The sequence below is a fragment of the Choloepus didactylus genome, chromosome 1 (assembly GCF_015220235.1).
Source record: "Choloepus didactylus isolate mChoDid1 chromosome 1, mChoDid1.pri, whole genome shotgun sequence".
NCBI lineage: Eukaryota > Metazoa > Chordata > Mammalia > Pilosa > Megalonychidae > Choloepus > Choloepus didactylus.
Window position 1 is genome coordinate 161,827,412 of NC_051307.1, and position 26,327 is coordinate 161,853,738.

At 39.1% G+C, this 26,327-nt stretch overlaps 1 protein-coding gene across 9 annotated transcripts in view; it reads right to left on the reverse strand.

Moving 5' to 3' along the window:
* Positions 1-6,914: 6,914 nt before the first annotated feature.
* CEP63 (centrosomal protein 63) overlaps positions 6,915-26,327 on the reverse strand; it is a 121,863-nt gene continuing 102,450 nt past the window's right edge. For 6 of the 9 annotated variants that reach the window (XM_037844599.1, XM_037844609.1, XM_037844605.1 and 3 more), the window contains 4 exons: positions 12,531-12,617; positions 10,592-10,797; positions 8,484-8,763; positions 6,915-7,296 (listed from right to left, as the gene is read on the reverse strand). In XM_037844599.1, coding sequence (XP_037700527.1) covers positions 7,138-7,296; positions 8,484-8,763; positions 10,592-10,797; positions 12,531-12,617 — 732 coding nt within the window. In that variant the 3' untranslated portion in view covers positions 6,915-7,137. The remainder of the gene's footprint in view (positions 7,297-8,483; positions 8,764-10,591; positions 10,798-12,530; positions 12,618-26,327) is intronic. The other 3 variants (XM_037844617.1, XM_037844619.1, XM_037844614.1) reach the window with 2 other exon arrangements.

The following is a 26,327-nucleotide window of genomic DNA, read 5'->3' on the forward strand; positions in this document are numbered from 1 at the left end:
GAGATTGCAAACTGTACTACTCAGCCTGCACAGTGCATAAAAAAAATTAATTGGTGCTAACATTTAAAAAATCAGGTTTGCATTAAAATCTGGCTAGCTTTTCATGAGAAGCCTGTGGATACTTCCACACGGAGCCTAGCTTCAGCTGCCTTCTTTGGAGGGACATGGATCCAGCTCCCCTCAGACCCTCACTGTCTGATGGACTCCTCAACTCCAATGCTTTCCCACAGCTGCCCTCTTTGGTGACTGATGTTACCTGTGGGGTCCCATCTAGTTTCTTGATTTTCCTTTCTGCTCAGCACCTCCCTCACCTAGCCCCAGGAAAGGCTTCTAAATGATGGTAGTCCACATTCGGCATATGAAGGAGCCGCCCAAGGGTGCACAGCTGCTAAGCAGTGAGCTGGCTTTGAGAACCTACCTCTGTGCTTCCAGACTTATTTCACTCTGTCCTGACACCCTGGGCACCAGGGCTGTCTTTAATCACTGGTGATGCAAATTGCTAAGGGCACAGGTGTGTTACTAGCTCTGCCATATACATTTGTCATGGCTCTAGGAGCATGAGAGGAGTGGGGGTGCTGTGCCACCTGTGCTGGCATCTTTAGGGAACAGCAGGAGTCCAGTGTTCTAAGATGAGGGGCTTGCCTGATTAATGTTTGATGAATGAATTAATATACGGATGAACTGACATCTGAGGGGCCTGCATAAGTTTAACCATTAATCAAAATAGATTTTAATTGTAGAAACTTATTAGCTGAGGCCTAAAGGAAGAGGAGGAAGGGCTTCCCATGTGCCAGAACCCACACCAGGCCCTCATCACCAAGCTCCTCTTACATGGTCTCATATTTAAGAGACGGCTTCCCATGAAAAGAATAGACAATGATATTCGTACAACCCTCTGGGGTAAACTGGAGAGGACTTAAGAGTGTAAGAGTGCCCATATGGGGACAAAAGTTATTACAATTTTTAAAATATGTAATTATGATAATAAAAATAAAACACAAATATTAGGGAAGATACTGAATTTATGTAAAATTTCCAGCACAGTATTTTCAAAATATTTTAATGAAAGCCCTGAGTTTTCTTTCATTACCTTAACTTTTTAATCAGGTTTTATGTCTGAAATGGTTACAGACAATTTCTAATCAAGATGTTTTAGTGACAATGTCTTTAAATTCTTGAGTGTCCATACTGACAGGAAACTTTGCAAAGTAGGCAATAATTTTCTTTATAGCATTCAAATTGTACAAACTGTATTTGGAGACTCTAATTGTTATTCTTCTTTCATTGACAAATTTTGTGCTGAAATTCCTAGTAACCTTGTGGATGGATTTTGAGTCCCATCTAACATTTTTAGACCAAGTGTTAAAAAAACAATGAGAGACACGAACTTGGAGGACCCATGATCCTTGCTAGAGCTGCCACCCTGCTCCTGGCTTGGAGTGAGAGGCAACAGTGTATTCAAGCAGCAGACACGCAGGACTTTCTGATGTATTGGCAGATAATACTTTTTGCCTTGTTTGCAGTATTTAATTTTAGGCCCAGAATCCAAAACACATGTTTGAGATTCCAGAAAGATTCAGGAACTACTGGATTGTTTTGTAATAACATAAACTCCGGCTGCCATCTGGAGTTGCAACCAACAGAAACTCTGCCTGGCTTTCCTGCACCAACCCTGCCCATCCCCTCAAGTGGGCACACAGTTGTCCTTGGGTGCAGTGAACAGCATCTTCTCCAATAGTTCCATGGGCCCCTTGTCTGTGGTGGACAGTGGCAGCTCCGTGGAAGGAGAAATCTGGGTGGTTCTACTCCTCCGTGGACAATGTGGCAAGCCCAAGATGCTAACGTCACTCAGGGGGCTTGCTTCCTACAGTGGCTGTGAGCTTCTTACTTAAACCTTGCTCTCTTCCACGGAGCCTCAAAACAAGGAGCTCTGGCTGTCCCAGCCTTGACCAGAACTTGACCAAGACTCCAGGCTCTGCCTCTAGCCTGGTGGAATGCTATGACTTGTAGGGTGCTCAACACTAGATCTCCAAGATGCTCAAAGGTATACCATTTAAAAAAAAAATAAATAAATTTCCTTGGGAAAGTGTGTTTGTAATCTTAGCCCACATAAAGACTAGGATCTTGGATTCTCAGGTGAAACCAAACCCAAGTACTGCCCCCACTAAACAAATGACTGAATGCTCACAGACCACCAGACTGACAAATTATGAGCTAAAATATAAGTAAGCTCCAGGCCTCCAAATTCCACAGATCCTTAAGTGGTTCAAGGATAGAATTCAGGGCTCCAGGAACTTGGATGGGAAAAATTCACATCCTTCTTTTCAATTACCTCTAACTGAAATTTAGGTTTTCTTCCATTATGAATGTAGGCCATAAACCAAGTAGTATTAGAAGCACCTGTGGCTTTATTCCATTAGAAATCACAGGTATTTTTAAATTGCATTACAGTTGTTACAAACATCTCAAAATATTGCTAGGCTGCTCAAAGCAGATACCATGAAATGGATTGGCTTTTAACAATGGCAATTTATTAGCTTTCAGTTTGAGGCCACGAGAATGTCCAAATCAAGCCATCATCAAGGTGATGCTTCCTTCCTGAACACCAGCTGCCAGAGATCCTTGGGTCCTCTGCCAAATGGCAAGGCACAAGGCAGTATCTGCTGGTCTCTCCCTTCTCTTCCAGGTTCTGCTGCTTTCAGCTTCTTGCTTCCCTGGCTTTCTCTCTGTGTTTACATTCTGTTTACAAAGGACTCCAGCAAGAGGATTAAGACCCATCCTGAATGAGATGGGTCACACCTTAACTGAAGTAGACTCATCAGAAGATCCTATTTACAATTGGTCCACACCCACAGGAATGGATTAACTTTAAGAACATGTTTTTCTGGGTACATACAGTTTTAAACCTCTACAATCATTTACATGCATCACTGCTTCAAGAAGCTAGTAGGTTACAGATCTGCCACTTGGTCTTGCTATTTAATGAGTTAATAAAGAAGCACATATATTACTAGATTACAAACTTGCTTTTTCTCAAGTTTTGATTGCTGGATGTCCAATATAGTGTAATTGGTTTTCCTTTTAAAGTAACATATTGTATTTTATGCACTTAAAGTCATTGTTCTGAGAAGGGTCTGTTTGCTTTGCTAATGCTGCCATTATACAAAATACCAGAAATAGACTGGCTTTTATAAAGGGGATTTATTCGGTTACAAATATACAGTCCTAAGGCCATAAAAGTGTCCAAACTAAGGCATCAACACGAGGATACCTTCACTGAAGAACAGTCAATGGTGTCCGGAACACCTCTGTCAGCTGGGAAGGCACGTGACTGGTGTCTCCTGGTCCTTTGCTCCTGGGTTGTGTTTCCAAATGGCTTTCTCCAAAATATCTCTCTCAGCTGTTCTGACCTCCTTCTGTCTGTGATCTCTCTTATAGGACTCCAGTGATTTAATTAAGACCCACCCTGAATGGGAAGGGTCTATATCTCCATGGAAATAATTTAATCAAAGGTCTCACTCACAGTTGATTGAGTCACATCTCCATGAACACTCAATCAAAAGATTAATGTCTGCCCTCACAAGACAGCATTAAAGAACATGGCTTTGGGGGACATAATCTATCCAAACAGGCACAGAGTCCACAGGCTCCATCATTCTGCTAAAGGAGTTTGTAGCAAGCAAAAGTTTAAGAACCTCTAAGGGCCTAAGGCCACCAGCTCCTAATGGATTCAGAAGCACTGTCCCCTTGGCTTCATGGGGCTCCATGATAAGGTAGTGTCCAACCCCTAGTGGGAACTCAACTTTTCCCTCTTCACTTAACATCTGCATAGGAATCCAGACAAAAATTCACTGGGAATCCCAGCCAAAAGGAATGACATAATTCACCTAACAAAACCTGATCAGTAAACATTAAAAGTAGACTACAGACCCCTCATCTTTTCATCTCATTTGAGTACCCTGAACACTGAACAGGTTTTTTAAAGTATGTACTTAGGAAGTAACTCAAATTTAATTTTCACACATTTTAATATTTGACATATACTTTTGAAAAATAAAGTTGAGAGATTAAATTGCAATCAAATGTTCTGACATAAATCTAGACAATCAGTTAACTACTTTAACTTTAGAAAACAGTATAAATTTTAAGAAATACGTAGTACCTCATGATTCCTCAAATATTTCCAGTGTCTACAGAGTCCGTCTTTATTACTCCAAGTCCATACTACTTTTCTTCCAGGGTTAGAGCCTACAAGTTTTAAGCTAAAGTTTGGGACTTTTCTGAAATGCAGAAATCCCCTCATACCAATGCATATATAAGGTAGTTTTGGAGTCTGCAAAACCCATTCAGAAATATATTTTTCCGTAAATCCCCTCAACCCAAGAGATATTAAACCCATTTTACAAATAAGTACAGTGAGGCCTACAATGGTGGTGACTTTCATTTGTCCTGTGTTTGCTTAGTATCTATTATGTGCTGGGCAGCAGGCTAACTGAGCATGTAGACAGGACCTGGCCCTTGCTTTTAAGACGCTTTCAGTTTAGTGGGGGAGACAGAACAGTAACGAGGACAGTACAGGGTAATTTTTTAGAGGGGGAAATGGAAGGTGCTGTGAGAATGAAGAGAAGAAATCTTCCTGATTCTACTTGGGGGATGCAGGAAGGCTTTGCTGTGCAAGATACAGTGGCCAAGTAAATGGGATGTCATAGGGAAATGTGAAAGTGTGGAAAGAGGAGGCAGACCCAGGTACAGACCCATATACAGAGGCCCAAAGCGAAGAGAGTGGTGTATTCGAGGAAGGACAATTACATATTGATTCAAAATATCTGAGCATCTCCTAAATGTTGGGCTTGTGCTGCATAATGAGGTTCCCACCATGAACCAGATGGGCAAAGTCTTTGCCCTTATGGAGCTTAATTCTAATGGTAAAGACACAACATAGAAACATAAATCCTGGTGGGTGCTATGGAGGAAATAAAGCAGGATAGTAAGCTAGAGAGACTGGGAGGAGCAGGTTTTGGATAAGGTACTCAGGTAAGGCCTTTCTAAAGCGGGGATGCTGGAGAACAATCTGAGAGATAGGAAAAAGCCAATCACAGGGTATGCTGGTTTGAATCTATTATGCACCCCACAAAAACCATATTCTTTTAATCCAATCTTGTGTGTGCAGACTTATTATGGGTGGGATCTTTTGATTAGGTTGTTTCCATGGAGATGTGCCCAATTGTGGGTATGACTTTTTGATTAGATTATTTCCATGGAGATGTGACCCCTGCCAATTCAAGATGGGTCTTAATTAGTTTACTGGAGTCCTTAAGAGGGCTCAGAGCTGACACAGACCCAGATGTTTGGAGATGCTTAGCTAAGAGATGAAGCCCAGAGTATGCCCAAGAGAAGCTAAGTGAGAACCCACAGATGCTTAAGGAGAGAGCGACTGGAATCAGAAGCTGAAAGCAATGCAACCCAGGAGCAAAGGACCAGCAGACACCAGTCACATGCCTTCCCAGCTGACAGAGGTGTCCTGGATGTCATCGGCCTTTTCCTCAGAGAAGGTTATCTACCTCTTGATGCATTAATTTGGACATTTTCATGGCCTTAGAACTGCAAAACTGTAAACTAATAAACCCCCATTGTAAAAGCCAATCCATTTCTGGCAGCTTTAGCAAACCAGAACACAGGGTGAGGTAAAAGAAAGGGATTCCATATAGACAGCAAGCACAAAGACCCTAACAGTTTAAAGCTTGCTGTGTTCAGGAAACAGAAAGGCCAGTGTGGCTGGAGCACAAAGAAAGATGAGAGTGAGGAGAGAGGGAGAGGTAATGAATTAAGAGAATGTGGAGTCACAGAAGCCAGGAGAAGGAGAGGCCAACTGATTAGATTGAGGACAAAGATGATTGTTTAATTCAGCAATATGAAAAGCACTGGTAACCTCAAAAGCAGAACAGTTTCGTGGTGGGAACAGAAGTGGGACTGAAGGGGGTTAGAAAGAAACAGTCCCTGGTGACAACTCTTTCCAGAAATAGTGGGGTGAAGAGGAACAAATATTTGGAGCAGCAGAAAGGCAAATGAAACTGAAGGGTGTTTTTGCTTTGTTTTGTACAAAGAAAGGAGAAATAACAGGATATTTGTACACCGATGGGAAAGATTCATTAGAGAGAGGAAAATCACAGGAGCCATACCGTTGAGCTGGCAAGGACACTCCACTTTTCCTTGTCTCCGGGTGCACATTCTATCTCCTCTGCTGAATCTATTTCCTATGATCCTCAAATGCTGGCATCTTTCAGCACCCCCAATCCAGCACACTGCTCATCTCTATACACCCTCACTGGTGGATCTCATCAACTCCCATAGTTTCAAATGCTTCCTGCATGTTCATAACATGTAGATTTTTATCTTGGTCTAAATCTCTCCTCAGCAATGCAGATCCTGAAATCTCCCATTGGATGTCCCAATGACCCCATACACTAAAACCAGTCCCCACCTCCCCCCCCCATACTTGAATTTTGAGCAAAAGTATGCCTCTTGTTAAGGGTCCTTAACATGACCCTCTTTGTACACTTCTGGCCTAACTTTGCACATTATACTCTAGGAATGCCAGACAACTGCTTTCCTGTCAGCCTAATCCAGAAGTTCCCATGTAATCCTCACAAAAGAATATGTGATGTCCTCCTCTGAGGTTTAGAGAAAGTAAATAACCAACCCAATTTCACATGCTTAGTGGAAAAACCAGTATATAAATCTAGATCAGTCTGATTCTTAAAACTATGCTTCCACTACATACTTCTCTTAGAGGAAGTCTCTCTGTAATTACTTTATTTTCAACGTGTATCATAAAATCCTTAATTAGTATATAGACATTCACATTTAAGTCAGCAAGAGTATCATTTTATGATAATAATAATATGAGGAAAAGATCTAGCAAAATGGTTTATTTCACAAGTTACTGTTGGAAGGAGTTCGTTAAAACTAGTGCAGTGAAAATGCCTATCAATTTTTCACATTTCTTCACAACTGCATTAGTATGAAGCATCTTTTTAATTTTTATATGTACATGTTTTTAAAGAGCTGCTACATCAGATGACAGTAACTCTTTGGTGTTTATTCTTATATCCAAGTTTGTGATTTTTAAAAGGTTACCTAAAGGCTGGCTGTGAACTGTTTCACTGTCTTTTCACTCTCCCTTTTTAGTTCTTCAATGTGGGCATCCAGGCGCTCTAGAATATGGAGAGACCTCAGTTCCTCCTCTTCTAAAAATCTTGTAGCTATTGTACCAAGGGGAGACATAGGCAAGGGACACTAGAAGAGAAACATATTTTGACATGTATAAGTAAGTAGAATATTATATTTCTAAGAAAACCATTCATGATATTTCCTAACTAGTAATATTAAAAGGCACTTTTTAAAAATAGCTTTTCCTCTGAAGATAAATTTGTTTTCATCCTCATGACAATAATGGTAAAATATCAGTAAGTTCTGAAAATTTAACACAGATCCTTTTCTTTCTCATTTAAGTCATTCTGATTTGACATGTTCAGATTTTAGAAAGGTAATATAGGACACAGATCATATATTATCCAAGTAGCATCCCATAAACAAACACCTTGATATTTCTGAAGCAAAATGCATCAACAGTCACACTGAGAGGGATAAATATAATTCATACATATTATCACATTAGTTCATTTCAGATCAGGTGTTGATGCCAAGTAAGTTCTGCTGCCAAACTTAAGAAAATCTAGTTTTCAGAGTCTTTTTGGATTTCAGAATTATAGATAAGGAACTTGTATACCCCTTATTTTGTAAACTAAAAGAAAATTTTCCATGGACTTATTGGCATACTGAAAAGGCAAAAATGCTGAATTCACACAGGTACAAGGCCATAACCGGTGATAGGAAATAAATGACTTGAGGGCAAGTATTTCAGTACAAAAGGGACAAGGATGCTAGAGTCTGCACAGTAGTTGCAGGAACAAGGGGCTAGCGCAGCATCAGAAGGCATGCTCAGCTGTCAGGGCCACCATCGTGCATATTCTAGACACTTCAAAAGTTCCTCCTTCCTCTACCTTCATCCACCCCCTTTTTCCTTTCCAACAATTCCTTTTTTTGCTTTGCCACTGCCTATGCCTCAGGACTATCTTGGCATCCAGAGATATTCCTTAAACCAACCTTCCAGTATAAAATTGATCCTCTCTGAAAAAGGCAGGAGGGATATTTCCAATTAGGGTCAAAGACAACCAAAAACCTATAAGTTTTATTTCAGAACCAGGATGTATTTCAAAATGTAACCTTGGCGGAATGTGTCTTCACAAAAACCATTAGACTAAAATATGTGAGAATAATAACAGGTAGTTATGACAGACAACCAATAAGAAAAAAAAAGTATTGGAAAAAATCACACTTCTCTTCCACAAAAAAACAAAAAACCTAAAAAAATCAAACTACATAAACTCAATAAACTAGTAAAATCAGAAAGTTTTTCATACCAAAGATATTAACTCTTCTTGGTCATTTACACTGTCAGACATAGTCTCAGAAAAATTGGCTTCATTTGCATCTAACATTGAAGGCAAAGAGTCAGTTTTACACATAAAGTTAGAAGGCAAAGAGATGGTGGAGCTGCAAGGGCTGATGTGAGGAGTCAGGGGGCTAAGAACCCTGGAGATAGGGTCTATGCTATCTGACACTCCTTTTCTTGGAGACTGAAGACCTGCTTTGTAGTGCTCAGTCTTTATTCCATCATGTCTGCGTTCGCCATGGGTGGGCCTGGATAACAGATTAGAAAACAAAACAATTCAAAAATTTTAAGTACTTTGCTCTTTTCTAACAAAAATATTGTAGGAAGTTCACTTAAAAATTAACCAACGTTGTTTGAAATGTTTGTATTTTTTTAATTGTATGGTTTTTTTTTATTTTTTTTGAAACAGTTGATTTAAAGAAAAAAAGTTAATTAAAAAAAAAATGAAAAAAATATGCAGAGCCCCCTTGAGGAGCTGGCGGAGAATGCAGGGGTGTTGGGCTTCCCCACCTCGATGGCTACATAGGGGACTGGTGGTTTGATTGGTTGAGCCCTCTACCACAGGACAAGCATTCTACCACAGGACCTGCCCTTGGGAAGACTGTTGCTGCAAAGGAGAGGCTAGGCCTCCCTATAATTGTGCCTAAGAGCCTTCTCCTGAATGCCTTTTTGTTGCTCAGATGTGGCCCTCTCTTTCTATCCAAGCCAACTTGGCAGGTGAAATCACTGCCCTCCCCACTACGTGGGATCAGACACCCAGGGGAGTGAATCTCCCTGGCAATGTGGAATATGACTCCCGGGGAGGAATCTAGACCTGCCATCGTGGGATGGAGAACATCTTCTTGACCAAAAGGGGGATATGAAAGGAAATGAAATAAGCTTCAGTGGCAGAGAGATTCCAAAAGGAGCCAAGAGGTCACTCTGGTGGGCACTCTTATACACAATATAGACAACTCTTTTTAGGTTCTAATGAATTGGAATAGCTAACAGTAAATACTTGAAACCATCAAACTACAACCCAGAACCCATGAATCTTGAAGACGACTGTATAAAAATGTAGCTTATGAGAGGTGACAATGTGATTGGGAAAGCCATATGGACCACACTCCCCTTTGTCTAAGTTTATGGATGGATGAGTAGAAAAATGGGGGAAGGAAAAAAAAAAGGCACCCGGTGTTCTTTTTTACTTTAATTGTTCTTTTTCACTTTAATTTTTATTCTTATTATTTTTGTGTGTGTGGTAATGAAAATGTCAAAAATTAATTTTGGTGATGAATGCACAACTATATAATGGTACTGTAAACAACTGAATGCACACTTTGTTTTGTAGGACTGCGTGGTATGTGAATATATCTCAATAAAATGAATAATAAAAAAAAAATTAACCAACGGGCTAGCGTACTAGTAAGGCCATAATTTACGAAATGAGCAGCCCACTCAGACCAGGTGTTCTTTCATTCATCTAAGCCCCCAATGTCCGGTCCCCACTGCCAGGCCCCTGTCCTTATAGCACTTATAGTATAACAAGGAAGGCAAACAAGCTGCCAGAGCACTCAAGCAATAATGCTAGGACATGAGGAATGCTGCACACGGCAGCACATAAGAAGGGCACCTCACTGCATCTGGGAGTGGGGGTGAAGGTGTCAGCAGAGGCTCCTGTTTGAAAACCTGCAGCCAAACAGGGAGAGCTGAGGCTAGAGGTTTTTTTCATTGAATGCTCATTCCTTATGGTAACAGCCTACATTTAACCGACCAAAAAATACAAAGGAAGCTTTTTATAAAAAGCCAAATTTGACTTCTTATGGGGAGAAGTAGGATCAGGAAGACAGGTGTCAACATGAAAAGGCTCAGGGGAATGAAGAGTGTATAAAACTAAAGCTTTAATAAAAGTGTTATACAAACTCCTCATTTTCAAAAATCTGACAATAGCTTTACTTGTGTTTATGGTACCTCAGAATTAAACCTAAAGAGTCCTCTGAGGAAGACTCAATTTCTGTTAAGTCAGAAATTATTCTCAAAGAAATGAGAACTATGTTACAATAATACACATTTTAAATAAGCTTTAAGAAATTTTACTTGAACTCTGTATTCTTGAACTCTGCTGCTCTGCTGTGTGCCGATTTAAAGATCCCGTCACATTTTGGGGGGCACGTTTGAGTAGAAATCTCCAGCTTAGATTTGGTATCCATCAACTCTTTCTGTAGTTGCTGATTTTCAGAAACTAATTTATTTAATGCCTCAATATAATTCTCCTGGAGGTCTGCTAGAGAAATCTCTTTTGCCTAATAAAAAAGAATACCAGAGTCACTTAATTTGCACAAGAATATCTGTGATCTATAATACCACAGTTGTGCCTAATCTATGACTTTACTTTGGATAAAGTGAAGATTCATTTTTAGCCCTCTTAAGACTAATAGACAAGTAACAAACAAGAGAAAAAGGGCTCTGTTTCTCAAAGTAAATGGGAATGGAAAGTTAGAAACACAATGGGCTCCCTGATGTGTTGAATATACAAGGAGCTGGAGGAAGGATGGAACCAGAACGGAGAAAAGCTACCACTGAGACTCTGAAACAGGGAAAAAGAGAGAAAAAGCAGCCACAGGTACTTCTTCTTCAAGAAGTCCTAGAATACCTGTGGAAGAAAACCAAGAGCTCTAGCTCAAGGGAAGAAATTTGAACCAAACGTTCTGAAAAGGAATTCTGGTTGGCAGGGAAGATTTTGACACAAACACTCTCTTATCTTAAAGACTTTTACAGATGTTTGACACCTACCCTTGTATGTGAAACAAATGAGGCCATGTAAAGCAGCATTCAAGCATAAAGTGGGAATCACTACTCTAATCTGGTCTTAGTTCTGTGATCAGAAATTGTATTGATCTTCAATTCTAGATTATCCTTGAAAAAAAGGTAGGTAGCCTGTGGATCATTTTTTTCTGATGACAAAATATTTTCATTAACATTCTGTAAAATTATGGTAATCTTCTTTGGAGTTTAATATGATGTTTAGTTGGTCTTTTCTGTAAAGAATCTTTGGAAACTAAGCTGGTCAAGAGTGGTTTGACTAACAGAATTTGCCTAACAAATCTTAAAATATACCTGTTAACCAAAATATACACAAAATAAAATAAATCTTATCCAAGATCATGAAATTAGAACTACTTGGGAGCAAACAGGGGCTCTGTGTAACTATACATCTTTTTGGAGGCATATACTCTGTGGAAGTACAGATAAACAAATTTTCTAATCTTCAGACATTTGACCTAAATCAAGAAAAGATGGGTCAGAATAGATGGGTTATTATGGAAATTATGAAAATTTTATAATGAAATATTCAAAAGACCATCTACATTGTTTATAACACACTGTTAACCAATAATGTTCTCTCTGGTTTCATAGAACCTTGTATACACTTCTTATCCTCCTTACTAGTATTACTGCTAAATAGGAATCCTACCCTAAAGCCAAGAATCCTAACTTATTCATTCTTGTGCCTTTCATCATGCCCACTACAATGCTTTGAATATAAAAGGTTCTAGAACATTTGAATAAATGAATTATATCTTGTAGAAATACAAGTAAAACTAAATTATTTGAAAGATTATATACTTTATAATCAAAATATATTGTGAATATAAGAATTACTATAACAATTGTAACAACTGTTAAAATAACAAAACAATTGCAAATACAATAGCATATAGCCATTAATTGTGTGCTTCTTAAGTGCCAAGCACTATATACGAAGTCCTTTACATACTTTCTCTCTGTTAGGAACACAAACTGTACATGCACTTTATTACATACATAATATCAAAAATATCTTCCTACCACTGGAGCAGAGAGTCACATTTTGCTCATTCCATCACTAAACTGACTTTCTTTTATTTGAGAAAGTTTCTGCAGGAGGATCATTCCACTGTTTTGGTCTTACCTCTCTCTTTACAACATCAATATTTACAAAGTGATTTTTTTAAAGGCTTAGCTAGTAGAAAAAATTAAGTTTCTGTTTATATACCTCGTGTAAACCCAATTCCAATTTCATCACCGTTTCAGAAAGATGATGATTTTCTAACTTGAGTGACTCCAGCTGATCCAAAATCTCCTGAGGAGGGAAAGAACAGAAAAAAAAAACAAAAAACAAATATAACAAATAAATCAGATGGATCTTATAAAATTTTTACACAAGCAATGTTCATGAGGCTAAGTTACATTCTCCTTTTATATATATATATATAAAATACTTTCGAGAAAGATGAAAAGGTATTTTCAAGGTGAGTTAAGAGACTTGTGGTTAAAAGATAACTCTAGATGAGACTTCTGGGAAGACGGCACAGTACGTGAGGTGGAATGGGCTTCTCCTCTGTGAAACAAACTAGAGAGGGGCTGGAGGATGCCCGGGACTGTGGTTTCAGGGTGTGACCAGCCACAATGGGTCCCCCACAGTATGTAGAGGGGATGTGGACAAAACCGCAGAACGACTGTGCCTAGAGAGACACGGGGTGAGTTTCTTTGACTGGGTTCACCACCCAGGGCCAGCAGCTGCGAGACGACCTCCAGGCAAGGGAGTGAGCAGTGGCTCTTCACTCTCGTGAACCCACTTTGGCAGTTAGCTGGGGAGGTGATCCTCCACAGCCAGATGGCTGGGAGCTCCCGTGAGGAAACCTAGGAGGTGGCATTTACTCTCCCCGCCATGGAAGTCTGGGGGGGGATGCACCAGCAAGAAGCGGGAATAGGAGAGGGCACCATATCAACGCCCTTCCAACACGCCAGAGGCTCACCAGCACCAGGCAGGCAGGGAGCTGGGCATGTTTGTGCTGGAGAGTGCCCTTGAGCAGACTCCCTGCAGGATTGCTCAGGGTCTATGCTGCAGCCCCAGGGCAGGCAGTCCCCAGTGCACACGGAGAACTGGTGCACTGATTGGTTCCCCAGCTGGTTGGGACTCCACCCAGTGCATACAAGTTCCGGAAAGACTAGCTTGGGACTGCCACCTGCTGATAGGACAGGGAAACGGTGCTCCAGTAAGCTGTAGCTCTCCCAAATTATATATAAATACTCAAATAATCCTGCATTTCCCAAAATAACCTTATCAACAAAAGCAAATGCTCCAAAGCCAACAGAAAATCACAAGGCACTTGAAGAATCTAATAGTTATGGAGAAGCCAAAAGAACAAATTAAAAAGCCAGAAGAGACTCAAAATTTGGAGCAATTAGCTAAAGTAGTACAAACAAATATCCAAAACAACTTCAATGAGATGGCTAAAGATACAAAAAGAAAACCAAGACTCTAGAAGAACATAAAGAAGAGAAATTGGACGTTTTATTCATCGCTGGTGGGACTGTGTAATGGTTCAGCCACTATGGAAGGCAGTTCGGCGGTTCATCAGAAAACTAGATATTGAGTTATCCTATGATCCAGCAATTTCATTATCCAGCAAAGCTCTCCTTCAAAATTGAAGGCGAGTTTAAAATTTTCACAGACAATTAAATGCTGAGAGATCTTGTTAACAAGAGATCTGCCCTGCAAGAAATACTAAAGGGAGCTCTACCAGCTGAGATAAAAAGAAAAGAGACAGAAGTCTGGAGAAGGGCACAGAACTGAAGTGTATTAGTAAGGATAACATAAAAGAAAAAAAGAGAGAGGGGGAAAATAGATCTAACAACTAAAAACCAAAGGATAAGATGGCTGGTTCAAGAGCTCCCTTCACAGTAATAAATTTGAATGTGAATGGATTAAACTCTCCAATTAAAAGATACAGACTGGTAGAATGGATTAAAAAGTATGACAAATCAATATGCTGTTTAGAAGAGACTCATCTTAGACCCTGCGGCACAAAGTGAAAGGATGGAAAACAATACTCTACGCAAGCCGCAACCAAAAGAAAGCTGGGGGAGCTATACTAATATCGGACAAAATAGACTTTAAATGCAAAGATGTCATAAGAGACAAAGAAGGACACTATATATTAATAAAAGGGACAATTCACCAAGAAGAAATAACAATCATACATGTTTATGCATCCAATCAAGGAGCTCCAAAATACATGAGTCAAACACTGGCTAAACTGAAGGGAACAACAGACATCTTTAATAATAGTGGGAAACTTCAACATACTAATCTCTTCAAAAGATAGAACAAGTAGACAGAGGACCAATAAGGAACTGGAGAACCTAAACAATATGATAAATGAATAAGACTTAACAAACATATATCGATCATTACATCCCAAAGTACCAGGATATACATTCTTCTCTTGTGCCCATGGAATGTTCTCCAGAATAGATCATATGCTGGGGCACAAAACAAGTCTTAATAAATTTTAAAAGACTGAAATTATTCAAAGCACATTCTCTAACCACAATGGAATGCCACTAGAAATCAATAACCACCAAAGAACCAGATCTTTCACAAATATATGCAGGTTAAACAACACACTCCTAAACAATCAGTGGGTCAAAGAAGAAATTGGAAGAGAAATAGGTAAATATCTAGAGACAAATAAAAACGAGAACACAACATATCAAAACTTTGGGATGTAGTGAAGGCGGTACTGAAAGGGAAATTTATAGCTCTAAAATGCATATATCAAAAAGCAAGAGGAGAGGGGCAAGATGGCAGACTGGTGAGCTGTATGTTTTAGTTACTCCTCCAGGAAAGTAGGTAGAAAGCCAGGAACTGCATGGACTGGACACCACAGAGCAATCTGACTTTGGGCTTACTTCATACAACACTCATGAAAACGTGGAACTGCTGAGATCAGTGAAATCTGTAAGTTTTTCTGGCCAGGGGACCCGCACCCCTCCCTGCCAGGCTCAGTCCCGTGGGAGGAGGGGCTGTCAGCTCCGGGAAGGAGAAGGGAGAACTACAGTGGCAGCCCTTATCGGAAACTCATTCTACTGATCCAAACTCCAACCATAGATAGACTGAGACCAGGCACCAGAGAATCTGAGAGCAGCCAGCCCAGCAGAGAGGAGACAGACATAGAAAAAAACAACACGAAAAACTCCAAAATAAAAGCGGAGGATTTTTGGAGTTCTGGTGAACATAGAAAGGGGAAGGGCAGAGCTCAGGCCCTCAGGCTCATATGCAAATCCCGAAGAAAAGCTGATCTCTCTGCCCTGTGGACCTTTCCTTAATGGCCCTAATTGCTTTGTCTCTTAGCCTTTCAATAACCTATTAGATCTCTGAGGAGGGCCCTTTTTTTTTTTTTTTTTTTTTTTTAATCCTTTTTTCTTTTTCTAAAACAATTACTCTAAGAAGCCCAATACAGAAAGCTTCAAAGACTTGCAATTTGGGCAGGTCAAGACAAGAGCAGAACTAAGAGAGCTCTGAGACAAAAGGCGATAATCCAGTGGCTGAGAAAATTCACTAAACAACACAACTTCCCAAGAAAAGGGGGGTGTCCGCTCACAGCCATCATCTGGTGGACAGGGAACACCAGCCCCATAGCCCAGAGCTGCCCCAGACAACCCAGTGTGACGGAAGTGCTTCAAATAACAGGCACACACCACAAAACTGGGCGTGGACATTAGCCTTCCCTGCAACCTCAGCTGATTGTCCCAGAGTTGGGAAGGTGGAGCAGTCTGAATTAACAAAGCCCCATTCAGCCATCATTTCAGCAGACTGGGAGCCTCCCTACACAGCCCAGCAGCCCAGAACTGCCCTGGGGGGACGGCACTCACCTGTGACATAGCACAGTCATCCCTCAACAGAGGACCAGGGGGTGCACGGCCTGGAAGAGGGACCCACTTGCAAGTCTGAGGAGCCATAGGCCAATACCAAGGACTTGTGGGTCAGTAGCAGAGACAAACTGTGGCACGACTGAACTGAAGGATTAGACTATTGCAGCAGCTTTAAAACTCTAGGATCACCAGGGAGATTTGATTGTTAGAGCCACCCCCCCTCCCTGACTGCCCAGAAACACGCCCCATATACAGGGCGGGTAACACCAACTACACACGCAAGCTTGGTACACCAATTGGACCCCACAAGACTCACTCCCCCACTCACCACAAAGGCAAAGCAGGGGAGAACTGGCTTGTGGAGAACAGGTGGCTCGTGGACGCCACCTGCCGGTTAGTTAGAGAAAGTGTACTCCACGAAGCTGTAGATCTGATAAATTAGAGATAAGGACTTCAATTGGTCTACAAATCCTAAAAGAACCCTATCAAGTTCAGCAAATGCCAAGAGGCCAAAAACAACAGAAAATTATAAAGCATATGAAAAAACCAGACGATATGGATAACCCAAGCCCAAGCACCCAAATCAAAAGACCAGAAGAGACACAGCACCTAGAGCAGCTACTCAAAGAACTAAAGATGAACAATGAGACCATAGTATGGGATACAAAGGATATCAAGAAGACCCTAGAAGAGCATAAAGAAGACACTGCAAGACTAAATAAAAAAATATATGATCTTATGGAAATTAAAGAAACTGTTGACCAAATTAAAAAGATTCTGGACACTCATAGTACAAGACTAGAGGAAGTTGAACAACGAATCAGTGACCTGGAAGATGACGGAATGGAAAATGAAAGCATAAAAGAAAGAATGGGGAAAAAAATTGAAAAAATCGAAACGGACCTCAGGGATATGACAGATGATATAAAACGTCCGAATATAAGACTCATTGGTGTCCCAGAAGGGGAAGAAAAGGGAAAAGGTCTAGGAAGAGTATTCAAAGAAATTGTTGGGGAAAACTTCCCAAATCTTCTAAACAACATAAATACGCAAATCATAAATGCTCAGCGAACCCCAAATAGAATAAATCCAAATAAACCCACTCTGAGACATATTCTGATCACACTGTCAAACACAGAAGAGAAGGAGCAAGTTCTGAAAGCAGCAAGAGAAAAGCAATTCACCACATACAAAGGAAACAGCATAAGACTAAGTAGTGACTACTCAGCAGCCACCATGGAGGTGAGAAGGCAGTGGCACGATATATTTAAAATTCTGAGTGAGAGGAATTTCCAGCCAAGAATACTTTATCCAGCAAAGCTCTCCTTCAAATTTGAGGGAGAGCTTAAATTTTTCACTGACAAACAAATGCTGAGAGAATTTGCTAACAAGAGACCTGCCCTACTGGAGATACTAAAGGGAGCCCTACAGACAGAGAAACAAAGAAAGGACAGAGAGACTTGGAGAAAGGTTCAGTACTAAAGAGATTCGGTGTGGGTACAATAAAGGATATTAATAGAGAGAGGGGAAAAATATGACAAACATAAACCAAAGGATAAGATGGCTGATTCAAGAAATGCCTTCACGGTTGTAACGTTGAATGTAAATGGATTAAACTCCCCAATTAAAAGATATAGATTCGCAGAATATGTTGCATACAAGAGACTCATCTTAGACACAGGGACACAAAGAAATTGAAAGTGAAAGGATGGAAAAAAATATTTCATGTAAGCTACAGCCAAAAGAAAGCAGGTGTAGCAATATTAATCTCAGATAAAATAGACTTTAAATGCAGGGATGTTTTGAGAGACAAAGAAGGCCACTACATACTAATAAAAGGGGCAATTCAGCAAGAAGAAATAACAATAGTAAATGTCTATGCACCCAATCAAGGTGCCACAAAATACATGAGAGAAACACTGGCAAAACTAAAGGAAGCAATTGATGTTTCCACAATAATTGTGGGAGACTTCAACACATCACTCTCTCCTATAGAGAGATCAACCAGACAGAAGACCAATAAGGAAATTGAAAACCTAAACAATCTGATAAATGAATTAGATTTAACAGACATATACAGGACATTACATCCCAAATCACCAGGATACACATACCTTTCTAGTGCTCATGGAACTTTCTCCAGAATAGATCATATGCTGGGACATAAAACAAGCCTCGATAAATTTAAAAAGATTGAAATTATTCAAAGCACATTCTCCGACCACAATGGAATACAATTAGAAGTCAATAACCATCAGAGACTTAGATAATTCACAAATACCTGGAGGTTAAACAACACACTCCTAAACAATCAGTGGGTTAAAGAAGAAATAGCAAGAGAAATTGCTAAATATATAGAGATGAATGAAAATGAGAACACAACATACCAAAACCTATGGGATGCAGCAAAAGCAGTGCTAAGGGGGAAATTTATAGCACTAAACGCATATATTAAAAAGGAAGAAAGAGCCAAAATCAAAGAACTAATGGATCAACTGAAGAAGCTAGAAAATGAACAGCAAACCAATCCTAAACCAAGGAGAAGAAAAGAAATGACAAGGATTAAAGCAGAAATAAATGACATAGAGAACAAAAAAAACAATAGAGAGGATAAATATCACCAAAGTTGGTTCTTTGAGAAGATCAACAAGATTGACAAGCCCCTGGCTAGACTGAGAAAATCAAAAACAGAGAAGACCCATATAAACAAAATAATGAATGAAAAAGGTGACATAACTGCAGATCCTGAAGAAATTAAAAAAATTATAAGAGGATACTATGAACAACTGTATGGCAACAAACTGGATAATGTAGAAGAAATGGACAATTTCCTGGAAACATATGAACAACCTAGACTGACCAGAGAAGAAATAGAAGACCTCAACCAACCCATCACAAGCAAAGAGATCCAATCAGTCATCAAAAATCTTCCCACAAATAAATGCCCAGGGCCAGATGGCTTCACGGGGGAATTCTACCAAACTTTCCAGAAAGAACTGACACCAATCTTACTCAAACTCTTTCAAAACATTGAAGAAAATGGAACACTACCTAACTCATTATATGAAGCTAACATCAATCTAAGAACAAAACCAGGCAAAGATGCTACAAAAAAGGAAAACTACCGGCCAATCTCCCTAATGAATATAGATGCAAAAATCCTCAACAAAATACTTGCAAATCGAATTCAAAGACACATTAAAAAAATCATACACCATGACCAAGTGGGGTTCATTCCAGGCATGCAAGGATGGTTCAACCTAAGAAAATCAATCAATGTATTACAATACATTAACAATTCGAAAGGGAAAAATCAAATGATCATCTCAATAGATGCCGAAAAAGCATTTGACAAAATCCAACATCCCTTTTTGATAAAAACACTTCAAAAGGTAGGAACTGAAGGAAACTTCCTCAATATGATAAAGAGCATATATGAAAAACCCACAGCCAGCATAGTACTCAATGGTGAGAGACTGAAAGCCTTCGCTCTAAGATCAGGAACAAGACAAGGATGCCCGCTGTCACCACTGTTATTCAACATTGTGCTGGAAGTGCTAACCAGGGCACTCCGGCAAGACAAAGAAATAAAAGGCATCCAAATTGGAAAAGAAGTAAAACTGTCATTGTTTGCAGATGATATGATCTTATATCTAGAAAACCCTGAGAAATCAACGATACAGCTACTAGAGCTAATAAACAAATTTTGCAAAGTAGCGGGATACAAGGTTAATGCACATAAGTCAGTAATGTTTCTATATGCTAGAAATGAACAAACTGAAGAGACACTCAAGAAAAAGATATCATTTTCAATAGCAACTAAAAAAAATCAAGTACCTAGGAATAAACTTAACCAAAGATGTAAAAGACCTATACAAAGAAAACTACATAACTCTACTAAAAGAAATAGAAGGGGACCTTAAAAGATGGAAAAATATTCCATGTTCATGGATAGGAAGGCTAAATGTCATTAAGATGTCAATTCTACCCAAACTCATCTACAGATTCAATGCAATCCCAATCAAAATTCCAACAACCTACTTTGCAGACTTGGAAAAGCTAGTTATCAAATTTATTTGGAAAGGGAAGATGCCTCGAATTGCTAAAGACACTCTAAAAAAGAAAAACAAAGTGGGAGGACTTACACTCCCTGACTTTGAAGCTTATTATAAAGCCACAGTTGTCAAAACAGCATGGTACTGGCACAAAGATAGACATATAGATCAATGGAATCGAATTGAGAATTCAGAGATAGATCCTCAGATCTATGGCCGACTGATCTTTGATAAGGCCCCCAAAGTCACCGAACTGAGACATAATGGTCTTTTCAACAAATGGGGCTGGGAGAGTTGGATATCCATATCCAAAAGAATGAAAGAGGACCCCTACCTCACACCCTACACAAAAATTAACTCAAAATGGACCAAAGATCTCAATATAAAAAAAAGTACCATAAAACTCCTAGAAGATAATCTAGGAAAACATCTTCAAGACCTTGTATTAGGCAGCCACTTCCTAGACTTTACACCCAAAGCAGAAGCAACAAAAGAAAAAATAGATAAATGGGAACTCCTCAAGCTTAGAAGTTTCTGCACCTCAAAGGAATTTCTCAAAAAGGTAAAGAGGCAGCCAACTCAATGGGAAAAAATTTTTGGAAACCATGTATCTGACAAAAGACTGATATCTTGCATATATAAAGAAATCCTACAACTCAATGACAATAGTACAGACAGCCCAATTATAAAATGGGCAAAACATATGAAAAGACAGTTCTCTGAAGAGGAAATACAAATGGCCAAGAAACACATGAAAAAATGTTCAGCTTCACTAGCTATTAGAGAGATGCAAATTAAGACCACAATGAGATACCATCTAACACCGGTTAGAAAGGCTGCCATTAAACAAACAGGAAACTACAAATGCTGGAAGGGATGTGGAGAAATTATAACTCTTATTCATTGTTGGTGGGACTGTATAATGGTTCAGCCACTCTGGAAGTCAGTCTGGCAGTTCCTTAGAAAACTAGATATAGAGTTACCATTCGATCCAGCGATTGCACTTCTTGGTATATACCCGGAAGATAGGAAAGCAGTGACACGAACAGATATCTGCACGCCAATGTTCATAGCAGCATTATTCACAATTGCCAAGAGATGGAAACAACCCAAATGTCCTTCAACAGATGAGTGGATAAATAAAATGTGGCATATACACACGATGGAATACTACACGGCAGTAAGAAGGAACGATCTCGTGAAACATATGACAACATGGATGAACCTTGAAGACATAATGCTGAGCGAAATAAGCCAGGCACAAAAAGAGAAATATTATATGCTACCACTAATGTGAACTTTAAAAAATGTAAAACAAATGGTTTATAATGTAGAATGTAGGGGAACTAGCAATAGAGAGCAATTAAGGAAGGGGGAACAATAATCCAAGAAGAACAGATAAGCTATTTAATGTTCTGGGGATGCCCAGGAATGACTATGGTCTGTTAATTTCCGATGGATATAGTAGGAACAAGTTCACAGAAATGTTGCTATATTAGGTAACTTTCTTGGGGTAAAGTAGGAACAGGTTGGAAGTTAAGCAGTTAACTTGGGTTAGTTGTCTTTTTCTTATTCCCTTGTTATGGTCTCTTCGAAATTTTCTTTTATTGTATGTTTTTTTTTTTTTTTTAATTTTTTTTTCATACAGTTGATTTAAAAAAGGAAGGAAAGTTAAAAAAAAAAAAAGAAAAACAAGGAAAAAAATATGTAGTGCCCCCTTGAGGAGCCCGTGGAGAATGCAGGGGTATTGGCCTACCCCACCTCGATGGTTCCTAACATGACCACAGACATAGGGGACTGGTGGTTTGATGGGTTGAGCCCTCTACCATAGGTTTTACCCTTGGGAAGACAGTTGCTGCAAAGGAGAGGCTAGGCCTCCCTATAATTGTGCCTAAGAGCCTCCTCCTGAATGCCTCTTTGTTGCTCAGATGTGGCCCTCTCTCTCTGGCTAAGCCAACTTGAAAGGTGAAATCACTGCCCTCCCCACTACGTGGGATCAGACACCCAGGGGAGTGAATCTCCCTGGCAACGTGGAATATGACTCCCAGGGAGGAATGTAGACCTGGCATCGTGGGACGGAGAACATCTTCTTGACCAAAAGGGGGATGTGAAAGGAAATGAAATAAGCTTCAATGGCAGAGAGATTCCAAAAGGAGCCGAGAGGTCACTCTGGTGGGCACTCTTACGCACAATTTAGACAACCCTTTTTAGGTTCTAAAGAATTGGGGTAGCTGGTGGTGGATACCTGAAACTATCAAACTACAACCCAGAACCCATGAATCTCGAAGACAATTGTATAAAAATGTAGCTTATGAGGGTGACAATGGGATTGGGAAAGCCATAAGGACCACACTCCACTTTGTCTAGTTTATGGATGGATGAGTAGAAAAATAGGGGAAGGAAACAAACAAACAAACAGACAAAGGTACCCAGTGTTCTTTTTTACTTCAATTGCTCTTTTTCACTTTAATTATTATTCTTGTTATTTTTGTGTGTGTGCTAATGAAGGTGTCAGGGATTGATTTAGGTGATGAATGTACAACTATGTAATGGTACTGTGAACAATCGAATGTACAATTTGTTTTGTATGACTGTGTGGTATGTGAATATATCTCAATAAAATGAAGATAAAAAAAAAAAAGGAAAAAAAGCAAGAAAGAGGTAAAACCAAAGACCCAGCTGAACAACTGAAGAGGCTAGAGAATGATCAGCAAACTAACCTAAAGCAAGTAGAAGAAAAGAGGTAACAAAGATTTAAGCAGAAATAAATGAGCTGGAGAACAAAAAAACAACAAAATAAATAAAACCAAAAGTTGGTTCTTTGAGAAGATCACTAAGATTGGCAGACTGTTAGTCAGACTGACAAAGTAAAAAAGAGAGAAGACCCTAATAAACAGAATCAGAAATCAGAAGGGGATAATTACTACAGATTTCAAAGAAATAAAAAAAAAAATTATAAGATACGACAATTTAAAGGAAATAGACAATTTCCTGGAAAACACATGAAAAACTTAGACTGAGTCAAGAAGAAATAGAAGACCTCAACAAACGAATCACAAGCAAAGAGATCCAATAAATCATCAAAAAGCTTCCTACAAATAAAAACTTAAGGCCAGATGGTTTCACAGGGGCGTTTCACCACTTTCCAAAAAGAATTCACACCATTCTTGCTCAAACTCTTTACAAAAACTGAAGAAAAAGGAATATTACCTAACTCATTTTATGAAGCTAATATCACTCTGATACCAAAACCAGATAAAGACACAAAAAAGAGAAACTATAGGTCAATCTCACTAATGAATACAGATGCAAAAATCCTAAACAAAACACTTGTAAATCAAATCAGAAGGCACATTAAAAGAATTACATGCCATGACCAAGTAGGGCTCATCCCTGGCAGGCAAGGGTGGCTCAACATAACAAAATCAATTAATGTAATACAACACATTAACAAATCGAAAGGGAAAAATCAAATGATCATCTCAATAGATGCTGAAAAAGCATCTGAGAAAATTCAACATCTCATTTTGATAAAAACACTTCAAATGGTAGAAATTAAGGGAATGTTCCCCTCAGTATGATAAAAGGCAAATATGAAAAACCCACAGCCAGCATGGTACTCAACAGTGAGAGACTGAAAGCCTTCCCCCTAAGATCAGGAACAAGACAAGGATGCCCACTGCCAATACTATTATTCAACACTGTGCTAGAAGTTCCAGCCAGAGCAATTCTCCAAGACAAAGAAATTTTTAAAGGCATCCAAAGTGGAAAGGAAAAAGTAAAACTGTCATTATTTGCAGATGATATGATTTTATATTTGGAAAATCCTGAGAATTCGACAGCAAAGCTACAAGAACTAATAAACAAATTCAGCAAACTGGCGGGATATAAGCTTAATGCACATAAATCAGTAATGTTACTATATACTAGTAATGACCTAAAGACGAGGCAATCAAAAAAAAAAAAAAAATTCCATTCACAATAGCAACTAAAAAAAAATCAAGTACCTAGGAATAAATTTAACCAAGGACATAAAAGACCTCTACCCAGAAAATTCCAAAACTTCACTAAAAGAAATTTAAAAAAGGACCTAAATAAGTGGAAAAATATTCCGTGCTCATGGATAGGAAGACTAGACATCATTAAGATGTCAATTCTACCCAAAGTGATCTACAGAGTCAATGCAATTCCAATCAAAATTAAAACAACCTACTTTGTAAACTTGGAAAAGCTAGTTATCAAATTTATATGGGAGGAAAGGGGCCTCGAACTGCCAAAAACATCCTAAAAAAGAAGAACGAAGTGGGAGGACTTACACTTCCAGACTTTGAAGCCTACTATAAAGCCACAGTGGTCAAAACAACACGGTACTGGCACAAAGGTAGATATATTAATCAATGGAATTGAATTGAAAGTTTGGAAATAGACCACCAGATTTATGGTTGACTGATTTTTTATAAAAATCCAATGAACTAGGACAGAACAGTTTCTTCAACAAATGGGGCTGGGAGAACTGGATATCCATAACCAAAAGAATGAAAGAGTACCCCTAGCTCACATCCTATACGAAAATTAGCTCAAAGTGGATCAAAGACCTCAATATAAAAGACAGCACAATAAAGTTCTTAGAAGACAGTATAGGGAAATATCTTCAGGACCTAGTAATAGGAGGTAGCTTCTTAAGACCTTATACCCAAAGCACAAGCTATGAAAGAAAAAATAGATAAATGGAACTCCTCAAGATCAAAAGCTTCTGTGCCTCAAAAAACTTCGTCAAAAAGGTGAAGAGGTAGCCAACTCAATGGGAGAAAATATTTGGAAACCATATATTTGATAAGACACTGATATCCTGCATATATAAAGAAATCCTACAACTCAACAATAGTACAAACAGCCCAATTATAAAATGGGAAAAAGATATGAAAAGGTATTTTTCCAAAGAGGAAATACAAATGGCCAAATAACATGAAAAAATGTTCATCTTCACTAGCTATTAAGGAAATGCAAATTAAGACCACAATGACATACCATCTTACACCAATAAGAATGGCTGCCATTAAACAAGCACGAAACAATAAATGCTGGAGAGGATGTGGAGAAACTGGAACTCTTACTCATTGCTGGTGGGGATGTATAATCATACCGCCACTGTGGAAGACAGTTTGGCAGTTTCTCAGAAAAGTATATATCAAATTACCCTACAATCCAGCAATTCCACTTCTCGGTCTATACCCAGATTTGAAAGCAGTGACATGAAGACATTTGTACACTGATGTTCACAGCAGCATTGTTCCCAATTGCCAAGAGATGGAAACAATCCAAGTGTCCTTCAACAGTGGATAAATAAAATGTGGTATACACATACAATGGAATACTACTGCAGCAGTAAGAAGGAACAAGGTCCTGAAACATATGGCAACATGGATGAACTTTGAAGATATAATTCTGAGTAAAATAAGTCAGACACAAATGAAGAGATATTATATGTTGCAACTTCTATGAACTCCCTGAACAATGTAAAAGCAATGTGTTATAATATAGAATACTGGGGACCTAGTGATAGAAGCTAGTGGAGGGGAATGGTAATCTAATATGTTCAGATGTTAATGATGGTGAATTCAAAGGTATAGGAAAGGATAGGGGTGATGATTGATTGTTAATGGGATTGTAAGTATCAGAGCTGTATTGAAGGCGAATTGGATTGAAGGGTTGTTTAAAGGCATGCATCCCACAGATCAGCACTACAAATACAGGTAAGTCCTTGCATGATATACTTCTAAGGTATGACACTAGTACAGAGAGTTGACAACAGAATTGTATTTGGGAAAAACTTACCTATTGCAAACTAGGGACTATAATTAATAGAAATACCTTACTAGTACCACACAAATACTAGGGACAAATTAAGGCCTGAAAAGGGCTACGAGGTGTTTTGGGTCATGAGAATTGTTTAAAATAGAGAGTGATGAGAATTATAATCATGTAAGTGATTATAATGTGAGACATGGATGGATTATCATGAACATAACACATGCTATGTGAACTTAGGAACCCCTTACTTTTTAATTCAAGTCCTC